Here is a 23,298-nt window from a genome sequence, read left to right as displayed (position 1 = left end):
ACTTAATCTTGGCGCGGTCCAGAGTTTGCTTCCCTGGGGATCAGGGCCCCCTTTTATACTTATGTGCCCGCGTGGCATGCTGATATTGATCCATCAAACGCCTCTTTTCCTTCACCAGATTTCCATTCTCATCATAGTACTCCCACCCCTCGTCGTCCGAAACATAGCCATGCTTGTCAGCTTGCCAGTCTCCGTATTCCTCTTCATCATCCGAAATCTCGCCCACCTCCTCAATCACAAATCTTGTACCCGTAGCAGGGCCAAAGCCATAAGGGAACCACTTCAGAGCTGCCGCTTTTCTAGCTTCCTTCTCACGTTGGATATCTCCAGGCGCCGTGCTTTTCGCTTCGGGGCGCTTCTTGGTCTTGGTCAGGTTGTAGAAATCCTCAGGGTTTGTCTGTACGTCGTTGAGGGCCTGCTTGGCTGCCTCTGAGCCGAGATCGAGGTGAATGACGTAACAGGGAATCATGGCTCGTTCATTGTGGACGATGTATTCAAACCCCCCATCGAAGTGTGAGTCATAACCTTCAATCAAGGGACCATGGCGTCCGTCACTCCCGGTATATGTTCTACCCATGATGGTAGCGCAGACAAATAACCGCATACTAGGTAGCATACCGACTGGGGTCATCTCTCTCTGCCCACGAGCATAAGATATAGCATAAAATGCCTCTTGAGATGAGTAGATTCCTCGATCGAATACTATGCCCGATCTAGGAGAGGCGACGACTTGCCCTTCGACTATTTTGCCAGGCATCTTGAAGCCATGGCGGACAATCGATCCTACTGACTGAAGAGGAGTGCCGTGGAAAGTCACACGAGGAGTAGTCATGTCCTGGATAATAGTCTCGTGACTAATTTGGGCTCGGACTTGGCCTGCCAGCTTCGAATGGGGCGGAATTCTGTCTCGTAAACTCGTCCCGTAGGATTTCAGGTCTGTTTCCAGCGACTCCTGGTAGCTCCAGAAGCGTCTGACGAGATCGTGGCGAAGAACAGATTCCATGTGAATGACTCTCCATTCTTTGGGGATACCAACTGTCAGTTCCTCGGGTGTTTTATGGAGGATTGAATAGGCTGTGTCTTGGATGGTTGACACATCGAGACCGAAGGGGTTGTTGATAACTTCGTTCCAGTCTGAAACCTCGTCTGCTGCATAACCTTTCTCGTACTTTTCTGGTTTGGAAGACTGTTGTGCCAGTTCAAATTCTTGAATTACTTCCAACATCTGAAGAATGGCGATTTGCAGATCAAACCCCCTGACATGGCAAGAGTCGTCTCCAAGGGCTGTTCTCATGATAGAGCGGACTTCTTGGCGAAGAGGATCTATTAACTTTCTCGAAAATAGCCTATATGTATCAATGATTTGGCATGAAATCATGGTCTGATGGTCCGCTGAGAGGACAATCTGCATGGCTAGTTCGGCGAAACTGAAGTAAAAGACATCATTGCCAGAATTATTCTGGTAATTCGACCAGCCCGTCACACTATCAGGAGTGTTTCCCTCAATGACCGTGTATAGGCCCATTATTTGTGAATGTTGTTGTCTTCTGTCGAAATTATTTGTCAATGTGCGTGTAGATAGTTGGTGATGTTTGAGGATTGATAGTTTTGGGAAGATGAAGGCATTGAGATAGAGAGAGAAGGTGCTTTGTGTTGCGAAAATAATATGTAGTTAAGTTAGAGGAAAACGTTCTTTGTTTGATGGCATGATATAAATGCTGTATTTCACGAATGGTCACTGTGCTTCGTTGGTGATTGACTCATACGGTGTCTTTGTTGAGGCTCAGATTGACTTAGTGTAGGCAGACACCGGTGACTCCTACAATGAATAAACAGCGCGGCAATGGAGCTTGCGATATTCTCTCAACTTTTGAAATCCTTTCTATGTACTTTTCAAGTTTATCTCGAAAGACATAAAACAACAAGGAGAAATAATCAAAACTACCTGTCTTTGAGCACAGGGACTTCACATCGACAATTAACAAAGAAACATCACAACTAACAACGGACCGAAAGTTCATGGCGATAATTTCTATCGTTTGTATCATTTCAACGCCTATACCCAGAGTGGTTGCTCTTCGCCCAAAGCTGTTCCCATCTCCCAAGGACCAAAGAATGACCCTACCTAGGTATATTAGGTCAATACAAACCCAATCAAACATAGGCCAGAAGTGTCAATCCTGTCTAAAATGCCGGAACCAAAGCCATCTCAGCCGTATCAAGACCAAGAAAAGCAACAGGCCACTCGCAATGTGATATTCTCTTTTTGATCACCACATTCTCCTCTCATCCTCTTCTGTCCATCCCGAGCATCCTCCACAGCGGCATCTGAACCCATAGCGATAGAACAAATCGGCGGGAGTCAGCCCGTAACCATAAGAGATGGTCAACTCTTCGCCTTGTTTGATAAGATTTGCCTTGACTTCCATCTCAAGTACCTCGTCAACTTTATTGTAGTGGTATTTAACGGTCTGTCTCGGATGGCATGTGTGATTGAAGCGGGACGCAATAGGGAAAAGGCCTGCTTCATCCCAAACGCCTGTTGAAAAGCTAAAAGCACGTTCAGACCTGTTTTCTTCGTTCCTCAACTCTCAACTTACCAGTTTGTAGTCCAGACGGCCTTGATGCTCTGGAATTTACAATAGCTGTTAGCATGAAGGCCCAGCGCAATGTCCTGCGATTCCCGATCCAGTTTGTCGAATTCCTTGTACAGCGTGTTGTTATCGGCAGTGAATAGTGGTCTTTCGACGAGAATTTTGTCTCCAATCTCGAGGTCTTTGACTGCGAAGGCGCCCCATCCCGCGATGACGGATCGCTTGACGATGAAAAAGTCATTTTGAAAGAGAACATCCGTAGTGGCAGATGGTGTCAAGGGTAAGCCAGCAGGCTCCATGGCAGTAATTTGGGGACTTTTGATCGGATCTAGGGGCTTCACAGGAGGAAAGCGATAGACGTACTCAAACGGCTCGCCTCGATGAGCTGTGACATGGCGGATCAAACTAAAAGGTAACGTCAACAGAAACGACTTCCTCAACAATTCCTCAGTGTCTTACTCGTCTGTTGTTTCTTCATTCTCATCATCCGACCCGCAGTCAAATTCTGAGCTCGATGAAAAATCTGGTTCGGAACCCGAAGTATCCCCATACTCAGTGGCGATATCATCAAAAAGTCCCTGCTCATGGTTCTGAGTTGTTTCGTCGCCGCGTGATGGATGGACATCATCTGCAATAGATTCCGAGAGAACGTCTTTCTCTGGATGAGCTTCAGTGATCTAGCAGAGTGTGTTAATCCTGGGGGTAGTATAGTTTGAAAGTGCTTGCACCTCTGTCTCTTTGTCATCGCATGGTTTACTTCCCTCGCTGCCCCGGTCCAGCTCTAGCTTGACAAGGAGATCAAGAGTCGGAATATCTTCAATGCTTGGTGGTGTTAGGGCTGGACCGAGGACAGGCTCATCCGGCGGCTGAGAGATATTGTCACCCATGATGGATAGGCACAGCGAATGAAGACAAAGAAAAGGTGATAGCTGGTATTTGAGGGAAGGCTCCTGGATGGAAGCAAACAGAATGTTAGAGGAAGAGAATTAGAATAGCTAATGTAAAGGCCTGATTGCTTATATAGGTATTGTTGGGGGAGTGATTGTGAATCACGGCGGACTCCTTGAGCATTGATGTGGGCAACAATGATGCAAATAGTGATTGAGTTGTAGAAACAAAGCTAATTGCATATGTGTGACAGACAATAATGGATGCCGCTTAGCTTAAAAGAATTACAGATCAGAAATACTACCTGTATAAGACCTCGAAAGCCTTTCCCGATATATTTCTACCGCTCAGCAAGGGACAACAAAACACCCAATAAAGTCCAGCAAACCTTCAACCCCAACCATCCTCACCGATGAAACATTTTTCATGTCACGGGAACCATGTGACTACGAAAAACAATCTTTCCTAAGCATACAGAGCAAAGGGGGAGAACCTGGGCTTCTATTGCACGATTACCACACCGAAACGCGTGAGGTCAGGTGATGACACACGGCTCGCATCTCCGACGTGGCCGGCTTTGGGCATCATATTCCAGACGTGAGGCGAGACTAAAAGATACAGATTCTGGAAACTGCTTTGATAGATTCTGAGTTGCCCAAGTTGTGAGTATGCATTGCACTGGCTGATCTGATGAACAATTGCGGCATACCACGTTGCTTCTAGAAGGATGTAAATATTTCTAGCTTTTCATCTCTGGAATTTCAGTCCAAAGATTATGTTGGCTATGTTTTCACGTCTGAAGCAGTAATCGGATTCAAGGCATAAAAATCATTCTGATTATTCGCTAGTAACATGGATATTGACAGTTTTCCATACCCCGGATGTACTCTTGCCCCAGTTTCTCGTAAAGTGTCCCTTGGATTCGGCCCATGCATGACTCGATCTGACTAACCTCAGCTCCGTTTATACCTTGAAACGGTAGCCTTGTTCTATCTGGGGATCTCTGTTTGGTAGTCTCCATAATACATGCATGCCTTTCCTTTGCTAATGCTTATCACCTAGATTCCCTGATGCAATAGGACACAATGCTGGGGTCGCGCAGACGAATAGTCACAGCCACACCACCTCCTTTTGGGCCGCAGTGGACAAGTTGAAGAGCAGTCTGGACACTGCAGGCAGTTAGGTTTCTGCCACACACGCCGGCATCGGCAAACCCAGAGGTCCAGGCCTGTTCTTGTCACGATGCAGTCAGATGGTGCGTGAAGTCCAGCCTTTACTCCACATCCGATACAGAAGCGGCGGAGGGGCACAAACCGGTCTTGAGGTCCCGCCTCCTGCTCCGGTACCAATCGGCCTTGTGGGTCAAAGTAGGCCGTGTTGGCTTGTAACACATCAAAGTGTTGCGGACTCCGTACACGGAAGCACCAGTAGCACTCTAGGTTTCCGGGTCTCTGATCTTTCTTTTTCTCGCTGGCCCAATGTTGTGGGAAGTCCTTTGCTGCTCTCATGACCAATTCAAACTTGTCTGGTAGTGTTGCCATGCGTTGGGGGTCTACTGTCCGATGAAAGTGTCGGTTCACCATGGATAGGAAGATGAGAGACTGATAGTCCAGGTTCGAGAAAATGAGCCTCTGCACATCGTTGGGGAGCCGTTCTAATAGCGATAGCTTTTTTGTTTGAAGAACTTTTGGTAGCCAGGTTGGACAACTCGATGCATACTTCTTCTGGTGGGAATATGAAGGGCGATTGAGCTCAGGTTCAAATGCTCGGCCAACGGGGCCAGCATGTTGTCGTGGGATCAAAAGCATCGTTAATTAAGAAAAAGTCGGTAGAAGTGTGTGTGATCTCGATAACGTTCTGTGGGAGAGATGCGCTTCTATAGATGACTACCTTAGCCAAGGAGGGGACAGACAGGGAAGTGTATGACATCCAACAATCTCCATACCAACCTACCTTATGCACGCCTCTGATGGCAAGCAAACAATAGTTGCGGCACCCAAGACTTCACGTCGGATATGGGTCGAGGTGCAAGGGTGTTTGTGGTTCGTTCTCTACCCGACATCCTTCAACATTGTAACTAGCTGTTGGTTGTGCATTGGGGCTGAGACAGGCAGCTCGTTAAGGTAGTTGGAAGGTATCTTCTCTACGCCTAATATTTACCCAACACTCCTTCATTTGTGATTGACACTCACGGTAGGCCACTGGCCATCAGCTGGTCATCAAATGGACGCTGATTTTTGGTACATCTGATATGGTCCAGCTATGTTCTGGCTTGTGGTGCCATTCTGCCTTTGTGTTTGGTTTGTTATTTGGATCCTAACGAAGCCATTTGCTGCTCAGTGTTTCGTTTCAATGGCCAGCAACCGACTGCATCATGCACGCAACCCAACATATACAAGCCGGTTTCCAAGCCGGCCTTTCACTCAACAGATGGTGTAGTGTGCGTCCTTTCCAAAAACTCTCATGGAAAGGTAAAATCCTATATCTGCGCCCTAGAGATCAGGTTGACCCTGGTCCAATTTGCGTATGGAGAAGAGAAGAGACGGCTGGCGAAGCGAAGCTGTTAGACGAATGACGGCCAGCGGCCCGGGCCAACACGACACGACAAGAGGCAACGAACGGCAAACAGTTGGGCGGACGGCCGCGTCCTCATTTCTGCTTCCAGCATCGACTATTATCCACATAGTTGCAGCGGAACCAGTCCCCCGACCGACGCCTCTTATCATGTGAATGGAAGGCTCATGTGGGTATGTCGCACTATCACTGTGATATCCAAACTGTCGGGTCAAGCTAGGCCTGGTTCATCTGCGGGTGAGTCCAACACACCAAGAAAACCACCTCTCCTCCTGCAAGTCGCAATTTTGGGAAACTCGCTCGCATCCTTCCACTCGCTTCGAGTCATTTTCACTCGTTATGATTGAGCCAGGCGATCCGCACATCTTCTACCTGAAGGAATGCTCTTTATTGCATACTGGGATCAGGCATCGAGCCTGTTTGCTTGACAGATCACTTTATGCCAGCAATGTCAGAATTTGGTCTGAGCTGCACTTCGAGACTTGATCAACACTGCTGGAAAATATGGTCTTGGCATGCGACGAGTCGTACCCTTGCTGGTAATATCGCACCAGCCCAACAAGGCGTCTCGTTTCCTCCTGTGGTTTTAGCGACGAGATAGGGACGTTGGCTGGCATTTCTTCATGTTTTCCCGCATGGCACAGGCGGCTGAGAATTTTGCCACCTCTTCTCGCTTCGTCCTGTGCCTCGCTCTTTGGTTTCTATTTCAAGACGTCGACAAATTATCGACCCCCTGGTTGGCAAGGATCTGAGGGGTTTGAGTCGAGCAGAAGCCTTTCCAGAGGCATTCCCGGCCAAGAAGGAGCCTACCCTACGCCTCACCCAGAGTCCTTCACTTGAAAGCAAACAAACGATATAAAAGACTGAAGGTATCGTAGGCCGGCCAAATGGCTTGAAATGCAAGCATCGGGGCATCTGCTGGCTGCCTGTACCAAAGAACTGGGGTGATGCGACGGATCAGCCATGCCTCCAAAGCCCCGAAACTCGCTCGATGTGGTAAAAGCATAGCATGTCCATTATTATCTCGATCAATAGTCGGCAAAGCTCCCACGATGAGACCCCATGATAATGAATATTTCCACGTAGTAGAGGCTTGTTCGCCATGTGAGAGTATGAGAGGCTGCGACAGCACATCTTGGTGCTTTGAGGTACTTTTTAGCGAGAAAGCAAGAGCTGAAAGCGAGGAAACCAAAAAGCACAATGAGCTGCTGTCTGTTATCCTTGTCAAGCAGGGCCGGGTAAATATCTTTTCTGACAGCGTGGTGGCATTCGTAACGAAGTGTTTCCTGGACTGTTGATTGAGAAATTGACGCCAATCATCAAATGTTTCATTCACTGTAGTGTCCTTGGAATAGTCCAAGATACGATCTGCGGGGCAGAAATTGGGTGTGACATTCCACCACGAAAACAGGTCTGAGCCATTGTGTGAATTGTCTCAATCTCCGCCATGATGAACTGGTTGCTACTGTGTCAGAGACACAAATAGTACCAAGTACATACCTATACAATGGAGTTGATGGCTGCATGGCGAGGGTTTGCGGCAGGCAAATATGACTGCATAGAGGCCAGGCCATTCATGGATTGGCTGATGGCTGATGGCACCTCTTTGTGGCAACCAAGCATCCCCCAAGGTACAAAGAAATCCTCTGGCTGCGTGCTGGCAGGATTTGGCCCAAACACCGTCAACACAGCCCCAATGCCAACTTGAAATGCGATCCAGTGACTCCGCAATGTTGGTGTAGATCCTGACCAGAGGGCCTGTTTCAGATACCAGTGCGACCAGGGGTCCGCGCTTAAACGTCATAATAATCATTCGAGCCCCAGTCATCTCTGCACCCTGAGTTTCTGTCTTTTGGTGATGCCTTCTATATTTTCTTTGTCTACTCACGACGTTCGTTAACCCATTTTGACTCCATTATGGCTCTATTGGAACCCGCCAACTGCGATCGAAATGCGACCGCTCCAACAGCCAGCGATGCCGGCGTCGCAGGCGCTGGTGTAAGCTTCAGTCCAGTACATCGGAAGAAAACATAAACAGGTGCTGACACACGACAGATCCTACTATCTTTCATGATCACGGCGCTGCTCGCCATCATATTATCGAGTAGCGTCATTTTTGCCGAAATGCGAGGGAGAGACTCAGTCATCCGGCGGAAGCTGCTCAACGGTTATAGCGACTCTCAAATTATGCAGGGAATTGGTATCCAGAGTGTTGGACTGGCCAAGATGAACAGTCTAGTGCCGTATCACTTCTTCCTCATATGGATGCTGTCACTCCTTTCCATGGCGACCCATAACACGACACTTTTGGCTCTTAAACAAGATTACCGCCGCGATTGGGTGATTCGATGGTTGCGACAGTTTCTCATGTTCGTCAATTTGGCGTTATCATGCGTGTCTGGCGTCTTTGTTCTCGAGGGTGTTTCAAAGGGTCTTGACGACAAAACTCTCCCCATATCCTGCGTGTGGGAAGTTGAGGGCAAGGGCGCTGCCTCAAACGCTGGTCTTTCTTACGTCGGCACAACCGTCGTTATTGCCGGTAACTGCATCATCTTTGGCCTGGCGACCTGGTATCTTCACAGCAAGCAGCAACGGTTCTATAAGATCATCCAGGTTGTCGGGTTGGTGTTGATGACAGCTATTGCAGTTGGAGCAGCTATTCGTATTATCCTTCTTTCCCAAGCATTTGGCCACCCATCAATCGAGCTCAAAGACAATGGCGAGACTGTGTGGAGCTTCGGTCAGCTTCTCTCCATGCTGCTTCTTATCCTTCCATTGGTAAACGTCATTGAGATCTACCGAGGAGAGATCCAAGTCCCAAGCCCAATTCGAGACGAGCGAACCAAGGTATACGACGGTGAACTCCAGGATAATCCACAAGGGTCGCGGACAAATCTCTTCCAAAAATAAAATGAAGATAAAAATATGAAGCCAGGAAGCATGTCTTGGATTGGGAGGGAGACTACGAATTTGGTCTTATGAATGGGGGCAAAGGCAGGGGACTGTGACGAAGAATAGGCTTTACTGCACGAAAGATACCCTCTTTTCTTTCTATCCCTAGCGAGTGTTTAGAGATTTGAATCATCCTCTCGGATTGCAAGGGCTAGTTTGTGCTGGGCGCAGCTTCCTGTCGACTCACTTGGGTATCTACCAAGCCAACTATAGAGATTAAAATTGACCTATTGCTTGCCTGTACTATCTCGACGCTCTTCGATTACTTGCATTGGAATGGACATCCACCTACCAGGTAGCACCTTGTATGTAGCGGTAATATTCATGAAGTAGTTATGGTCCAGGCATTGAAATAACAGTCACAGAGGAAAGCCTCTGACACGGAAACGATGTTAATCGTCATTTCTCATTCGCATCGCCGTCTCACGTGCCCTTTAGGTGACTCTCAAGAGGTATATGTGATGATTTTCACAGCGAGTTCTTCATCTAACATGATCATAAGAATATTTATTTGTATTTGTTGCTGATTCTAAGCATTTGCGTTCCATTATCGTTCAACTCGTCTATTGGACTACGCACTTGGCTGGCAGTCCACAAGGCCCCTCCTTGACCTCCTTAAGCTCTTGAGGTCCCTTGTTCTCCTTTTTGGGAGCAGTGGTATCCTTTTCAGCCTCGGCAGGCTTGTTGGTGCTCGATGCCACCTCAGGCGCAGCCTTGGCTTGGCTGCTGCCATGCAGTCAACCGGTGAACTTGGCAACGGTCTGGTAGAAGTTCTCTCCCTGGATCTGAGCAAGCTCGAGCTCCTTGGCAGAGGGCTGGCGAGAACCGTCACCACCAGCGAAGGTACCGGCGCCCCAGGCACTGCCACCGCGAACCTCAGAGAGATCAGTCAGGACACCGAAAGCCTTGGCGTAACCGAAGGGAACATAGATGATGCCGTGGTGAGTGAGGGTGGAGATAGCGTTCTGAGCAGTGGTCTCCTGACCACCACCCTGGGAGGCGGTAGATACGAAGATACCGGCCATCTTGCCCCAGAAACCACCAGAAGCCCACTGCTTGCCAGTCTTGTCCCAAAAAGCCTTCCACTGGGCGGGGAAGTTTCCGTAACGGGTGGGGATACCAAGGAGGAAGGCATCGTAGCCCTCAAGGACGGAGGGGTCGTCGAGGGTAGGGACATCGGTGGGCTTGGGAGGAGCGTGCATCTTGGCGAGGACGTCCTCGGGGAGGGTCTCGGGGACCTGGAAGAGGTCGGCAGAGCCGCCAGCCTTCTCAATTCCGGCCTTCTCAGCCTCGGCCAGCTGCTTGATGTGGCCGTACATGGAGTACTACGAGATATGTTATGTTAGTGTTTTGTGGTCATGGAGTGACGAGTGGAATGTTGTATGAGCGTAGCTACACACAAGCCATTGAACAGTGTAATCTTGAGTTGCACTCATTGGTACGTATGGCAGCCTCAAGCATCTCACATGAGTAACAATGGGTAGTTTGTTCATCATGAAGAGATGATGATAGCGGGGCTGGGAATGACAAGATATGGAGGGGTGAAACATACGTAGACGATGGCGATCTTGGGAGCCATTGTGAATGACTTGTGGGGGGGTATCAAGTAAAGAATTAAGAAAATACAAGGTATAGAGATGCGATGAGTACTGAGTGATGATAAGACAGAGAGAAACGCAACAGCAGGAGAGGGGAGGGTTCGTCTTATAGCTCGAGGGAGAACTTGTTGGAAGCTTCTACATCTGGGAACTGGGATCTTATCCACAAAAAGGTACGTATCATGCACCTAAGGAGAAATGAGCCGGGCGCTCATGAGATCATTGGTGCAACTCTGCCAGTTCCGGAATCTACGAACGCGTGGATGTGGGATTGGGGATTGAACCGGTAACACCTTGAGAACAGCTCTGAAGAAAAAGTGGAGGTGAAGCTCGGGATGTCCCTGAATAATGACTTCTGTGACATGCAAGACAATTGCTTCCGTAACTCAATCTTTCTTGTTGAATTTGGAAGCTACCTTAATCAACCAGAGTCAAGCACTCCTCACTGTTAATTCCTACCACGATACCTCTGATATTCAATTCCTCCAAACCCATATCAAGTCTCGTAATACTCTTCAAAACAAAATCAACCTCTTCTTCAACAATTAGTTAGTACCTAGGTACGGTACCCCACCTCGATCGAGAAAGCCCCATAATTAGCCCCCCTCTTAAAAAGCATCTTTGCTGAGTCAAGGCTGATGTGTGATTAGCAGAAGACGCTTAGCTTCTATTACACGAGCCTGACAAAACATATGCACTCAATGCGGGGACGTCTCTGTCCGACTGCGCGCGGTTATTGCAAATCTCATGGTTTCTACCTTGCCTCTCTATCTTATCCAACCATTTGATAAGCCAGTATGTTTCATTCTGCAATTTTTGTCCAGGACTTCAGGCTTCTCACTCCGGCACTTGCTGTATCCGGTTTCCTGTTTCGATGATTGCATATCCATTACCCACATGCCTTCTCACCTCATCTTTCTTCTTGATTCTACATCATCATCATCATCATATTCTTCTTCCTCTGTCTTCTTTCTCACCGACATCCTCAATCTCATGCTGATGCACGATTAGGCATGCCTTCAGTGGATCTCAGCAACCGTCGTCTTGATTATTTTTGGCCCCTTGCAGCTGAAGCTCCGCTGAACCACTTGCCTGTCACCAACCGCCCTCGAGCATCCACTCTCGCCTTATCAATGGGACGACTTTGCATATAAGTCTCATGCCAGGACCCTCCCTTAGTCGGTAAAAGTCTCAAGCTTGACTTGAGGCTTACGACCAACTTACAAAGGCTCGTGCCAACGTGCTATCAAATTGCATCATCACATGATAGCCTCACCAGACTCGCATGCTGTGTAAGTGCGCTTGGCTCTAAAGTCTGACATTTTCTGTACATCAGCTACCTATCTCACACATCGAAACTCAATATCTGCCAAGACCAACGCCACACTGTAAGCGATACTCACAAGGATCAATACGAATGCCGCCTCTGAGGCCCAACCCCGTCCTAAGTAAAAATCCAAAGTGTCTTTCAAGAGATTCAACCCAATCCAAACTCCATGCTTTCGTTTAAGATGATCTAATACATCGGGAGTTCAAAACTATAAACCAATACCATATGAGAAGTTAACAAACCAATTTAAAAAAAAAAAAAAACTAAAAGAAAGACTCATATATCATCGGTGTGGTGATCGTTGCTCGTCGTCTCGTGGATGTGCGCTTGATGGTTCGATCACGATCTCGGGGAGTTGCGGTATTCTTAAGCTGGGGAGTTGAGGCGCGCTACCATTACTTTGACCGCTTGGTGGGCTGTTGATTTGTCCATCTGAAGCTGGGTCCATCTCATGCCAATCTGACCCGAGATCCCGCTCCGTAGTTCGCTGCGTTCTCTGCGATGAGGAACGTTCGGGGCCGGGATACTCAGGCGGGGGACCGTGATTCGAGGATCGGTCATCAGTGAGTGGTATGTCCTCGTACTCGGGAGGCGGCATCGCCTCTTCACCAAGATCTGCTTCGACCAACTCAGGACTCGAGCCAGCTCTGCCATCTGCACTGCCTGATCGGATAGAAGCTCCTTGGGAACGTGTAGGGGCCAGACTTGCGAAGTCGTCGTCATGACTAGCAGCAGAGCTATAGCTGCGCCCCCGTTGATGTCCTGACTGCATGCTTGCAGCATCGGAGAGCAGGCCAACACGCTCACTCTCGCTACTGTTTGCTCTGATTCTCGTTCCGTCATGCCGTGCAACACCTACGTCTGCATATGATACACTTGACACAGATCTCTGCCTGTTGTCCTTGATCTGGTCCACAGTCGTTCGTAGTTCGGTAATAGTGTTGTCCTCGTTTGCAGCACGAGTCTCAGCTCTGATCGCCTCAAGCTCGCGATAGTCGCTTCTGAGCCGTGCCTCGCGGCGTCGCTCTCTACGCTCCTCACGCTCGGCGAGGGCTTGTCGTCGAGCCAGTCTGATCTGGTAGAGAGTCTCCATTTCTTCATTTCGCGCTTCTTCCTCTGCCTCTGCAGTTGGCAGGTCGATGATCACGTCCACGCCATCTCGCTCGCCTTCTCGTCCCAGGACCCTTTCGTTATGGCTTGCGCTCTGTCGATACGCCGGCAATGTAAGCACAGAGCGGACGGAAGTATTTCGGTCGACGGTTGCACCAGCGTTGGTACCGTTGCGACTCTGTCGGTTATTGGTTGAAGTAGAAGTGGGATCGAGCTGATGTGATTGTCTTCCACTCTCCCCGCCATCTTCACCTGCTGTCTGTTCGTAATTGCCCTGCCCCGATCGACCTCTTATTCGTTCAAGAAAGCCTCCCTTCTTTTTACTTTCTGTCGGCTTCTTCTTCTTCTTCTGTCGCGCCTTCGTTATGCAAACAGCCAAAGTAATGGCTACCACTACACCGGCAATGCTACCGATGACCTGCACGTTGAGACATAAATGTTAGCGCCATGGTAGATGTCGGCGATTCTTCCACTCCAGTTGAACTCACAATAAAGACAATTGTATTATTGGTTCCCCCACCACCGTTGCTAGATGGCGTTTCTCGAGGTTGAAGTGCGCTCGCGGTGGCATCCCAGCCACGCGGTATTGGAACGTTCAGATGCATTTCAAACAAAATTGCACCATCCAGAAGAAGAAGGAGTTAATTGTACTGGTAATGAGAGTGAATTGCCAGCGACAATTCGTCGGAGAGGGCGGATAGAAGAGGACCACACAGAGGCGTGCCCGATTGGATGATCGATGCTTGCCGATACCAAGTGGGAGTACAGAGTTTCGTATAAGATCCAACGATTGCGGCAAAAGGCGTTGTTCCTGGGGAAGAAGGGTTGATTGACAGGAGATTGATTAAGAGGAACAGAACCACAGCAGAAGAAGATGAAGACTATTGCCTCCAACTTCCAGGCAAAGCAATGCACAGCACAGGTACTCCGTACAGCACAGCACAGCCGCAGTTATCGGGCGCTCGCGAGGCGCGAGGTTGGTTGGTTGGTTGGCTCTCCCGTCCAGTCGGCTTGGCTTGGCTGAGCTGGACTGGATATGAAAATGGACCTGGGCCTGGACTTCTAGCAGGGGTGTTTCGGGACCTTTTACCCTTTATACTCGCTCTGTGTTTCACTGATGGAAGCACAAAAAATGGGAGGAAGTAATATGATCACGAGTGTAACGAGAAGATTAAAAACGAGAAATTGAGATTAGCATTGACCAGAATAAGCGGATGAGCCGTGTCGTCTTGGTTTGCCCTGTTCTGTTCTGCTGTCAGATCAGGAATTGGCTAACGTAACTTCCATCACCTATTATCTGCTCCTTGACGATCATGACTTGTCAGTGGCCGTTAAGGGTGGTGACATCAGTACATAAGCGGCTACGTAACTTGGTACAGGGCCAAGCTGTGGCCTCTGCTTACCTTGCCCTTAAGGGTTTATAAGTGTGTCTTTAAGGCTCAGAGTATTGGATGTTGAAGATCATATCGACTGTTGTCTTGAATCGCCTGTCAAAGATGATCAGACGGAATGGCAAGGCGTTGTGGCTGGTGTACAACAGGTCCAAACTCTTATCTTGCCGACATATATCTCAAACTTGTACTCATCGACCGCAGTGTTGCACCCGGTCCTTGAACGACAGCTTCATCCCCAAGGAATAAGCACCAACGGGCCCCAGTTCATTACGCAATCACCACAGATCTGCGGAAGAATTCCCTTGTTTTGTCGCTCATTTTCATCGATGACTCCTCTTTGTAAGAGTTTAATCGGTTTCCAAACACGTTTTCACATAATAGTACATAGCTCAGAGCTCTCTTGTTACGTTCCATGCCATCGAGGCTCGCTCTCAAGATCCACCTCGACGAAGACGGGCTTCTCCAGCCGCTAAAGATCATGAAAACTACGCTACTGAAAGGCCCTGTCCCTTAAATCTGACCTTCCAGGGATGTGGCGTGGCTGAGGTGGCCCCTGCTAAAGCTCAGCCTCCCCGCATCTTTCTTCTGATGCAATAATTATTGCCTTTGTCTAATCTTCGTCCATAAGGTCAGATTAACGAAACTACCTACCTTACTTGTTCCATTGGTGAGCTGTCGGCAGTCTTGTTACTGTCATTCGTCTTTTTCTAAAGCTTTGGTCATAACGTGCTTTTCTGATATTACCTACCTACCTAAGGTAGTCAACTACCTAGGTATTATGGAGTGTTTGCTCCAGTGGCTTTGCAAGGGTTGTCATAAGTCTTCTCTTAAGCAATGCACATTGTCGGGGTTTCCGTGAGAACCACCAGCCTTTCTTGATGCCACTACTTCTTCTTTGGTCGTCTTACATTCAGCCGTACAGTGAGACCTTTTTCACATTTCCCCCTTGTCCAACCTGCGGGATCTCGAAACACAAGCCTTTGATATCTTCTCCAGGCTGTTGGTGTTACACAGTTGATTGAGGGAGTTATACATCATCCGCTGGGCCCTCTGGATAAGAAGTCGAGACCCAGTAGTATCATTTTGCAAAATCTCGGTTTCACCTTCGAAGAGGCTATCGAGCTTTCAACTACTTGGCATTATTTTGAACAGTAGGACCTCTATAGCAGGTCTGTTGACGGTCATTAAGGCAGTACAAGACTGCCGCTACTTAAAGGTTAAGGCTTAATCCTCTTGATGAGCAGATTAAAATCAATGGTGATGCTATATAAAATTAACATGTGAGAATAAAACAGCCTTGAACTCCCGCTCCAACCAAGTTTGGATAAGTCCCATGCTATCTATCCAAACTTCTTCTCAAACTTCTTCAGCATGCCCGTTACGCCACGCTCCAATCGTCCCGCATTCTCTTCAAGTTTGCCTCGTGGCTCCTTTGTCTTAGGCGCAAATGAGTAGATCTCGGAATTGGCTAATTCTGTCTGCGTTGGACGGTAAACTTGCTGATGAACTGAATACTCTGAACCTGGCTGAGTTGGCGCCTGCGGCTCTTGGTGGGTATAGCTGTACTGCGTGAAGCCTCCGGGAGGTGGCGGAGGAAGTCCCGGGTTGGAAGCTGGCGGTGTTGGTTGCGAGTGGGGTTGAGTCTGGGCCGGAGGTTGAGTTTGTGGAGGAGGCGGGGGAGATACAAATCCAGGTGAACCTGGGAATGTTGCACCATATGGACTTCCCAATGCTTGAGCAGGCATCGTAGCAGCTCTTTGCAATCCGGGATGCTGACCGAATTGAGGTGGAGGCAGCCCGGGGCTTGTCACACCTCCCGGAGGGAATTGCGATGGCGGAGGCATACCCGGTGTGAAAGGCTGCTTGTGGTAGTCATACGCAACAGCAACAGCCAGCGGGTTGAGGGGATCCTCATCCGGAGGCGGTGTCTTTTCTCGGTGCTGGATCGTCTCCGGAGCTGCTGGCGCGGCCGGGTTATAAGCCATCGGAGCAAAGTTAGCCGGTGCCTCGGAGGGCGGGGCCGGGGGCGGGGCGGGAACGTTGGGAGGAGGCGCAAAGCTCGGAACGTTGGCTGAACCATATTGAGGATCTGAGATGGCAACGTTTTCCAACTGTTGAACCACAGAGCTCATAGGCGCAGGTTGAGGGGGCGGGCCAGGCTCATCCAGGACTTCGACATGTGAAGGCGGAGCAACTCTTCTTACGCCATTGACAAATTGGAGCGCATCTGCCTGAGTCCAGAAGTAGATGTCAAGTGAGTGAAGCTTATAGTGGTACTTGTTTTGGTTCTGAGGATCAAAAGTTGGTAGGTGCCATTCGTTTTGGTCCGCGACAGCTTCAGGTCCAGTCAGAGTGACGTTACATTGTTGCTTGTAGGAGTATCGGACGTGTGTCTGATCGAGGTCTAAAGGTTGGCTTATCAGTATGGTCCATTCTCAGCTATGCGCGACCTCATGTCGAGTCTTACATCCTTCGAAAGCATCCTGATCCTCAGTGCCTGGCTGGTTGGCAATTTCGATGCGACACCGGCGCTCGTTGGCGTTCTCAAAAAGGTAGACATATGAGCCCTTATCAAACCTGTGATGTCTGGGTTTCACAGTATCGGGGCCATAGAAGTAATGAATATCTGCGAAGCTTCATTGACGGTCTGTCAGCAAATTGGGACATCTCCTCAGCGCATTTAGCCGTCGCAACTTACAGTGTCGCAACATTCTCCTCTCCTGGTCGTGCGGCCATATTAAGGGTTCCTTTCCTCTGGGAGCTCACCTGACAGAAGAAGATCAAAGACCTGTAGGGAAAATAATCAAGCGATTCGTGACAGAAAGAAATTGTGCGGCCTCGTTCAGCTTTTGTACCCTCCCCTTCCGAGTCCAACCCTCATTTCAGAGCTGGGCGCCATTTGACTCGTCGACTGATCAACTTCTGTGTTTCCAACAGACGACATAATGCATGTAAGTTGTCCATGTCGGCGCTTAGACGCCTGTTGTTGGGGAGGGGAAGCACATTCTCTAGCCAATTGAGTTCAGAGGACCCTTGGTATCGTTAGAGCCGTCCCACTACCAAAATAGCGGCCCCCACTAACCAAGACAGCACTAAGAGCACCTAAAACAGAGTCGGAGGTCCCTGTGAAGTCACATGACCTCGTGTGTTTTTCAAACGCGTCCAGGATGTTGGGGGGTTCTCCGTCACGTCATCCTTCTCCTCTCATCCTTGAGACGCGACGACATCAGGCTGGCTTCACGATGCCTTCAAAAGTCGCAGTATATGCTATGAAGACACCGCCATTGTCCCCTTGAGATGAGCCCAACTGATCAAGCGGAGGAGCAACCTCCATTGCCGCCAACAGAGGAACCTTCAGGAGCTGAAAAGGAAACAAATCATGTCAGCAGAGACACCCCTGAGACTGCAGAGGACGATGCTCTCAAAACCCTCAAATATTCCCTTCTGGGACCATCGCTACTAAAAGCAGGACAAGATACGGTTGATCAAACAAAGGTACACACGCTTGCTACCCACACGAACCAATCATCACTGACACAACTTCCAAGGTTTCTGATATCATCTACAACGCTTCCAAAGGATCCAAATTCTTCAACCGCGAAGAAGAACGAGACAAGGTCCTCACCCAAAAGATCGAACAAATTATCGCCCGAAAGGCTCAACTCGAGAAGAGGGATCTGACTCGGGACTTGCGCAATGCAGACCGTCTGATTGCCGAACTTGAACTCACTCGCGACCTCACTCAGCACATTGTCCATGTGGACTGTGATGCATTCTACGCAGCTGTGGAACAACTTGATCGCCCGGAAATAAAGGACCTCCCTTTCGCAGTTGGTGGCGGCGTTTTGACCACTTGCAATTATGTTGCGCGCAAGTTCGGCTGCCGGTCAGGCATGGCTGGCTTTGTGGCGAAGAAATTATGTCCAAGTTTGATCTTGCTAAAACCAAACTTTCAGAAATACAATGCAAAAGCGCACGAGGTGAGAGAGGTACTGGTCAACTACGATCCCCGGTTCGAGAGCGCTAGTATCGATGAGGCATACTTAAATATCACCGAATACTGCCAGGAACACGAGATGGACCCAGCGGAAGCTGTTGAACAGATGCGGCGAGAAGTTCATGAGAAGACAAATATCACTGTCTCTGCTGGCATTGCTGCTAACGCAAAACTCGCAAAGATCTGTTCAAATATGAACAAACCGAATGGGCAATACGTTTTATCTAGTGATAGGCCAACAATCATGGCCTTCATGCGCGACCTACCTACCCGTAAAGTCAATGGTATAGGGAGAGTCCTCGAGAGAGAGCTGCTAGAGATTGGTATCAAGACTTGTGGTGATCTCTACGAGCATCGACAATATCTCAACCCACTTTTTGGTGACAAAACCTCAGAGTTCTTGTTCACATGCTACTTAGGCCTTGGTCGAACCAAAATTCAGCCAGCAGAAGAGTATGAGCGCAAAAGCGTTGGCACTGAGAGTACATTTCGCGATATGTCGGATCCTACACAGCTGCGAGAAAAATTACGAGCAACAGCGGAGGAGTTGGAGCAGGACATGAAGCGCGCTGAGTGTAAAGGCCGTACACTCTGTCTTAAAGTTAAGCTTCACACATTCGAGGTCTTCACTCGGCAGGTCGTCCTACCAAGAGCCATATGCCTTGCAGATGACCTGTACAACTATGCTCTGCCTATTCTCACCAAGTTGGAGCAAGAAATGCCCGGCATGAAACTTCGGTTGATGGGTCTGAGATGCACACATCTCGTCAGTACCAAAAAGCCTGATGCCATGGCCTTCTTCGGCTTTCGGCCCCGAAGGACAGACTCAGAGGACCGTCCGCAAGACGGAACCCTGAAAAGAAAAGCGAGTGATGGTCACGGAGAATGGGAACAATGGCCAGGAGCCGATCTTCAACTTGACGACCCAGACGGCCTGCTTGAGGGCTCTTCTAGTAACCAGGATACTCCAGATCAATCACCGGGCCGAAGACACGGCAAGGAGATCGCCCCTAATCCTACAAAAGAGAACGCTGCAGAGGAGAAGTGGTGGGACTGTCCCATCTGCAGCAGACCGCAAGCGGCCGATGAGCGGCAGTTCAATGAACATATAGACCTTTGCCTGTCGAGGCAGACAATCCGTGAGGCTGTGCAGGCAGATGGCCCGTCAATAAAACGTGACCCGACGCCTGAAATCAAGAAGCCACGGATGACAGAGAAGAAGAGAGGGAGGCCGAAGGTGCCTGATCCGAAGCAGAAACAGTTGTTCTTTGGATAATGTAAGTGATATGCCTTTGATGTGAATGATGCAAACAGGTCTATAATATAATATTGTCTAAACGTTCGTTCAACGTTGTTTTATCTTTCCGTTGGTAAATTCAAATCTATCCTGTTTCCAGATCCGTGAACGCCTTGCTGATATACATGCGATGTGCAACTCTACATGACTCTAGACTCTCGACTAGCTATCCTATTCATCGTCTTTGTCCTTCTGATCTTGGAGTCTTCTTCCTCTTCGCGTACCAACTTCTCTCCTGGCAACCTAACAGCTTTGTCAAGCGCAACAGGGAGACCTCGATGTCGGCCTCTGAGTATCACCAAGCACAATACAAACTTGCTACCTCGGTGCATGCCTCCAGCCATGCTGTAGCTTTTTCCTGGTAAGCCCATGGACAGACCAACGCACCCATAAGCCGAAACGACCTCAAACAACACATTAAAGACGCTGTAGGCAAGAGGTTGTTCGAGGAAATGGTCGGTCTCGATGATCATGATAACGATGACCGGGAGGATAAGCCACCACATGTCATGAGCAAGCTGTCCACGAATCTGCTGTCCAATGAAAGAGATACGAGAGTTATCGTCTGGACCTTTAGGGGGAGGTCGCACGCCAACTCCATGGAAAGTCATAGACTTCTTGACCGTCTTTTGAGCTGCAGCGGTGACTCTTCGTCGCAGTGCAGGTTTTTCTGGTTCCTCTGAGATCGTGGGCAGAAGGTGGTTTCCATTTTCGTTTCCGTTTCCATTCTCTGCGTCCAAAACTTGAGGGTCATCCTCATAAATGCCAAGGGATCGTTCCTCATAGACATTGGAGTGGCGCATTGTAATCGAGACAGGGTATACGGAAATGTACATCATAATCATGTAGAGCAGTTGGACAGCAGGATAGAGACCTGAGATAGAAACGACCGCAAAACCAGCAGCACGAACAGCTTAAGATGTGTCAGTGAGGCAATCACATAATGGGGAGATTTTTACTTACCAATTGCTTGGAACCATCCAGCAATGATACGGTCTGACACTGGCATAGCTTCTACAACATCATTTCCGATATTCAAGACTTCAAAAGCAACCCAGTCAATCGTGTTGATGGCAACAATGACGGTGAAGAGCCACCATGTAGCACCTGACGGGAAGAGTGTCGTGTATACTCGACGGGGATACTTGAGAATGAACTCGATCGTCTCTTTCCATGGCCCTAGAGTTTTAGGCTCGGTGGTCAGTTGCAATACCCTGAGACTACACCAGAGAAAGAATCTCAATAGCAGTGGATAGCCCGTATTCCCGGCAAGGACAAGGATACCAACGACGATGAGAACGAAATACGCATCCTGAAATGCACCCATGCCGGCGTCATTGAGTGACATGCCGGCATTGTTAAATGCCGAAGACGATAAGAAGATTCCGCACCACCAGGGGTTGACAGCATTGACGGTCGCCGCGGATGGCCGGTTGATGCTGATCCAGGCACCCAGTGCAATTCCACATACAGCTTGCCACATGAAGGCGTAAAGAGGAACAGTGACGGCCAAGATCTTCAGCGCGCGGTATTCACAGCCACCCAAAGCCTCACGTTCATCGGAAGATAGGTCGTAGAATTGGCCTCTCTTGCTTGTATTGTGGCTCCCGAGTATCTTCTTCCAGTGCAGAAGAAAGTCTTCTGATTCGTCGCTGTTGGCTGAGTCTGAGGTTGAAGGTCGTCGGTTGGGTTCCTCGTTCTCGTTCCGTCGATAAATGGACACGCTGTCTCTGCCGGCGCTTCGGGGCGACAAGTTGTCGGCGAATTGGATATGATCGCCGGAGTTTGGGGTCATAGGAGCGTTCCGTGCAGGAACTGCCACCTGCGTCGTACTGCTATCATTGTCGTCTGAGTCGGAAATAGCATCTGGAGGGGCAGTAACGGCGCGGCGCATAGGAGCAGTTGTCTTGAACAAGTCGTTAGGGTCAGGTTTCTCAGTTGCTGTCCTCTGAACTGTTCCAAGACCAGTCAGGGTATTGGAAGTCTCGGTTGAAACAGGTGTTGTCCTCGCTTTGACGAAAGGGAGGAATCTCCCAAGTGGTTTGGCGCGTCTCAATGCGGCCCGCCGTTTTCTCGCTTCTCGTTCTGTCCTGACGATATCCTCAAAACGCTTCTCAAACGCCTGTTTTCGTGCCATGACCGTCCAGAATGAAACCCATAGAGCACTTCCAATGATGAAAAGAAGATACAGCAGAACCTGCTGCCATGTCGTGATTTCGGAAAGATTGACGGTATTGAGGCCTGTATCGCAAAAAGAAGACACCACCAGGAACAGACAGTCGACGTAGGGGATACTCTGGCTTGGCTCGCTGGATAGCCAGAAGATAAGTGAGAAGAAGAGGGATCCGAATATGAAGTAGGCGTAGTGAATGGTTATGAAGTTGATGGGTGGTACCAGCCTCCCAGCCTGTGTAACGACCGCATCAAAGCGCGGATGCTCCTCGCGAAGATCTTTCCAGCGAGATGTGATAGAGTCGAGCATCGTGGTGGCTGCGCCGGGTTTGAGATGCCAAGATGTGTACCCCAGCTGAAAAGGTCAGCTCCCAAGCAATAGGCGCGGAGCCTCAGAAAAGCTTGTTTATCTAGTCCGGTGTCGTTATTTGAAGAGATATGACATTTCAATCACTAGAGGAGGCGATTGTGTGACGAAATCGCGGTGATGCCAAATACACAAGTGAGTGAGTGTTGAGTGAACGAGAGAGTTGAAAGGAAAGAAATAGGTAGGTTTCGCTAGCAGATAAGGTGAAGACGGAAGACGGCAGATGCAAGAAAGGAGAGTAAACAGGATTAATTATACGGCGCGGGCGCGAGGAAGAGAGACAATGCTACAAAAACAGACAAGGACACTGTTTAATTCGGGAGATGGTGATAATGAAAGGTGCCAACTGGCAGTGCATTGATCGAAAACTAACAGGGAGACATGGAGTTACGCCCCTGGGATCCATCCCAACCTACCTATGGATGCTGTGCAACTGAAAGCGCACCAAATTCAAAGGTTGAGCGGGCGCTAAAAGCTTACCGCGTCCCAATTGAAACGGTGAGCACAAGGTGACCCAGTACAAAAAGATGGTAGTTGCACGGTTGAGGATCATGGAAAGGTCAAAGCTACAGACAAAGAGGGAGCCAATGTTTGGATATTCATCAATTACCCTCAAGTCTAGCTAGTACCTAGAAACAGTTGCGTCTAAGCCTCACGTACCTGATGAAATACATACAGTTGATGCTCCATTAAGGTTTAGATTCGGGCTTGTCTCTGGCCATTCCCGCCCGTCATCTCCATATTCATCCCGTCCCTCCCGACTCCCTCTCTAATTAAGGTACCCTAGTTCCCGGCACATTAAAACGGGCTAACGGGTCCGTTCCGCCAGCGGATATCATTGGTTTTATCGTAATGGAACGCTGTAGCTTTTGGCTTCACTTATAAGTGATTCAATCCCAGCCAACTTGAGTCTTGCTTCGCTGATCCCAAGTCAGTGTCTACTCGTATTGTTAGCCTCTTTTTGCCTGCAAGGGTATATACTTGTCATGTAGCACTTTTTCTATCATTCCTTCTTGAGATTAGGT

At 49.0% G+C, this 23,298-nt stretch overlaps 9 protein-coding genes across 9 annotated transcripts; 2 read left to right on the top strand and 7 right to left on the bottom strand.

Annotated features, from left to right (window-relative positions):
* Nucleotides 1–40: 40 nt before the first annotated feature.
* On the bottom strand, nt 41–1,525 carry FSUBG_1415 (uncharacterized protein; the record flags this gene model as incomplete). The annotated part of the gene is made up of 1 exon (XM_036679081.1): nt 41–1,525. One exon carries the CDS (start codon nt 1,523–1,525, stop codon nt 41–43), a length of 1,485 nt encoding a protein of 494 aa, XP_036543125.1.
* Nucleotides 1,526–2,270: 745 nt separating this feature from the next.
* FSUBG_1414 (set 5) lies at nt 2,271–3,481 on the bottom strand (the record flags this gene model as incomplete). Its single annotated transcript, XM_036679080.1, has 4 exons — nt 2,271–2,550; nt 2,601–2,999; nt 3,054–3,271; nt 3,323–3,481. The coding sequence occupies 4 exons, from the start codon at nt 3,479–3,481 to the stop codon at nt 2,271–2,273; spliced, it is 1,056 nt and encodes a 351-aa protein (XP_036543124.1).
* A 1,055-nt stretch (nt 3,482–4,536) lies between these two features.
* Nucleotides 4,537–5,268, bottom strand: FSUBG_1413 (f-box domain protein; the record flags this gene model as incomplete). Its single annotated transcript, XM_036679079.1, has 3 exons — nt 4,537–4,644; nt 4,697–5,136; nt 5,202–5,268. The coding sequence occupies 3 exons, from the start codon at nt 5,266–5,268 to the stop codon at nt 4,537–4,539; spliced, it is 615 nt and encodes a 204-aa protein (XP_036543123.1).
* Nucleotides 5,269–7,973: 2,705 nt separating this feature from the next.
* Nucleotides 7,974–8,966, top strand: FSUBG_1412 (uncharacterized protein; the record flags this gene model as incomplete). The annotated part of the gene is made up of 2 exons (XM_036679078.1): nt 7,974–8,054; nt 8,112–8,966. 2 exons carry the CDS (start codon nt 7,974–7,976, stop codon nt 8,964–8,966), a joined length of 936 nt encoding a protein of 311 aa, XP_036543122.1.
* Nucleotides 8,967–9,745: 779 nt separating this feature from the next.
* FSUBG_1411 (minor allergen alt a 7) lies at nt 9,746–10,587 on the bottom strand (the record flags this gene model as incomplete). The annotated part of the gene is made up of 2 exons (XM_036679068.1): nt 9,746–10,333; nt 10,561–10,587. The coding sequence occupies 2 exons, from the start codon at nt 10,585–10,587 to the stop codon at nt 9,746–9,748; spliced, it is 615 nt and encodes a 204-aa protein (XP_036543121.1).
* A 1,632-nt stretch (nt 10,588–12,219) lies between these two features.
* FSUBG_1410 (uncharacterized protein) lies at nt 12,220–13,651 on the bottom strand (the record flags this gene model as incomplete). Its single annotated transcript, XM_036679058.1, has 2 exons — nt 12,220–13,464; nt 13,535–13,651. The coding sequence occupies 2 exons, from the start codon at nt 13,649–13,651 to the stop codon at nt 12,220–12,222; spliced, it is 1,362 nt and encodes a 453-aa protein (XP_036543120.1).
* A 2,129-nt stretch (nt 13,652–15,780) lies between these two features.
* On the bottom strand, nt 15,781–17,176 carry FSUBG_1409 (uncharacterized protein; the record flags this gene model as incomplete). Its single annotated transcript, XM_036679046.1, has 3 exons — nt 15,781–16,844; nt 16,908–17,074; nt 17,139–17,176. The coding sequence occupies 3 exons, from the start codon at nt 17,174–17,176 to the stop codon at nt 15,781–15,783; spliced, it is 1,269 nt and encodes a 422-aa protein (XP_036543119.1).
* Nucleotides 17,177–17,737: 561 nt separating this feature from the next.
* Nucleotides 17,738–19,713, top strand: FSUBG_1408 (DNA polymerase kappa subunit; the record flags this gene model as incomplete). Its single annotated transcript, XM_036679036.1, has 2 exons — nt 17,738–17,935; nt 17,989–19,713. 2 exons carry the CDS (start codon nt 17,738–17,740, stop codon nt 19,711–19,713), a joined length of 1,923 nt encoding a protein of 640 aa, XP_036543118.1.
* Nucleotides 19,714–19,874: 161 nt separating this feature from the next.
* On the bottom strand, nt 19,875–22,216 carry FSUBG_1407 (TRK1-potassium transporter I; the record flags this gene model as incomplete). Its single annotated transcript, XM_036679025.1, has 2 exons — nt 19,875–20,647; nt 20,698–22,216. The coding sequence occupies 2 exons, from the start codon at nt 22,214–22,216 to the stop codon at nt 19,875–19,877; spliced, it is 2,292 nt and encodes a 763-aa protein (XP_036543117.1).
* Between the last annotated feature and the right edge of the window lie 1,082 nt (nt 22,217–23,298).

The sequence above is a fragment of the Fusarium subglutinans genome (assembly GCF_013396075.1).
Source record: "Fusarium subglutinans strain NRRL 66333 chromosome Unknown NRRL66333_c0000007, whole genome shotgun sequence".
Classification (NCBI taxonomy): domain Eukaryota; kingdom Fungi; phylum Ascomycota; class Sordariomycetes; order Hypocreales; family Nectriaceae; genus Fusarium; species Fusarium subglutinans.
This window is presented reverse-complemented; position numbering and strand designations above follow the sequence as displayed.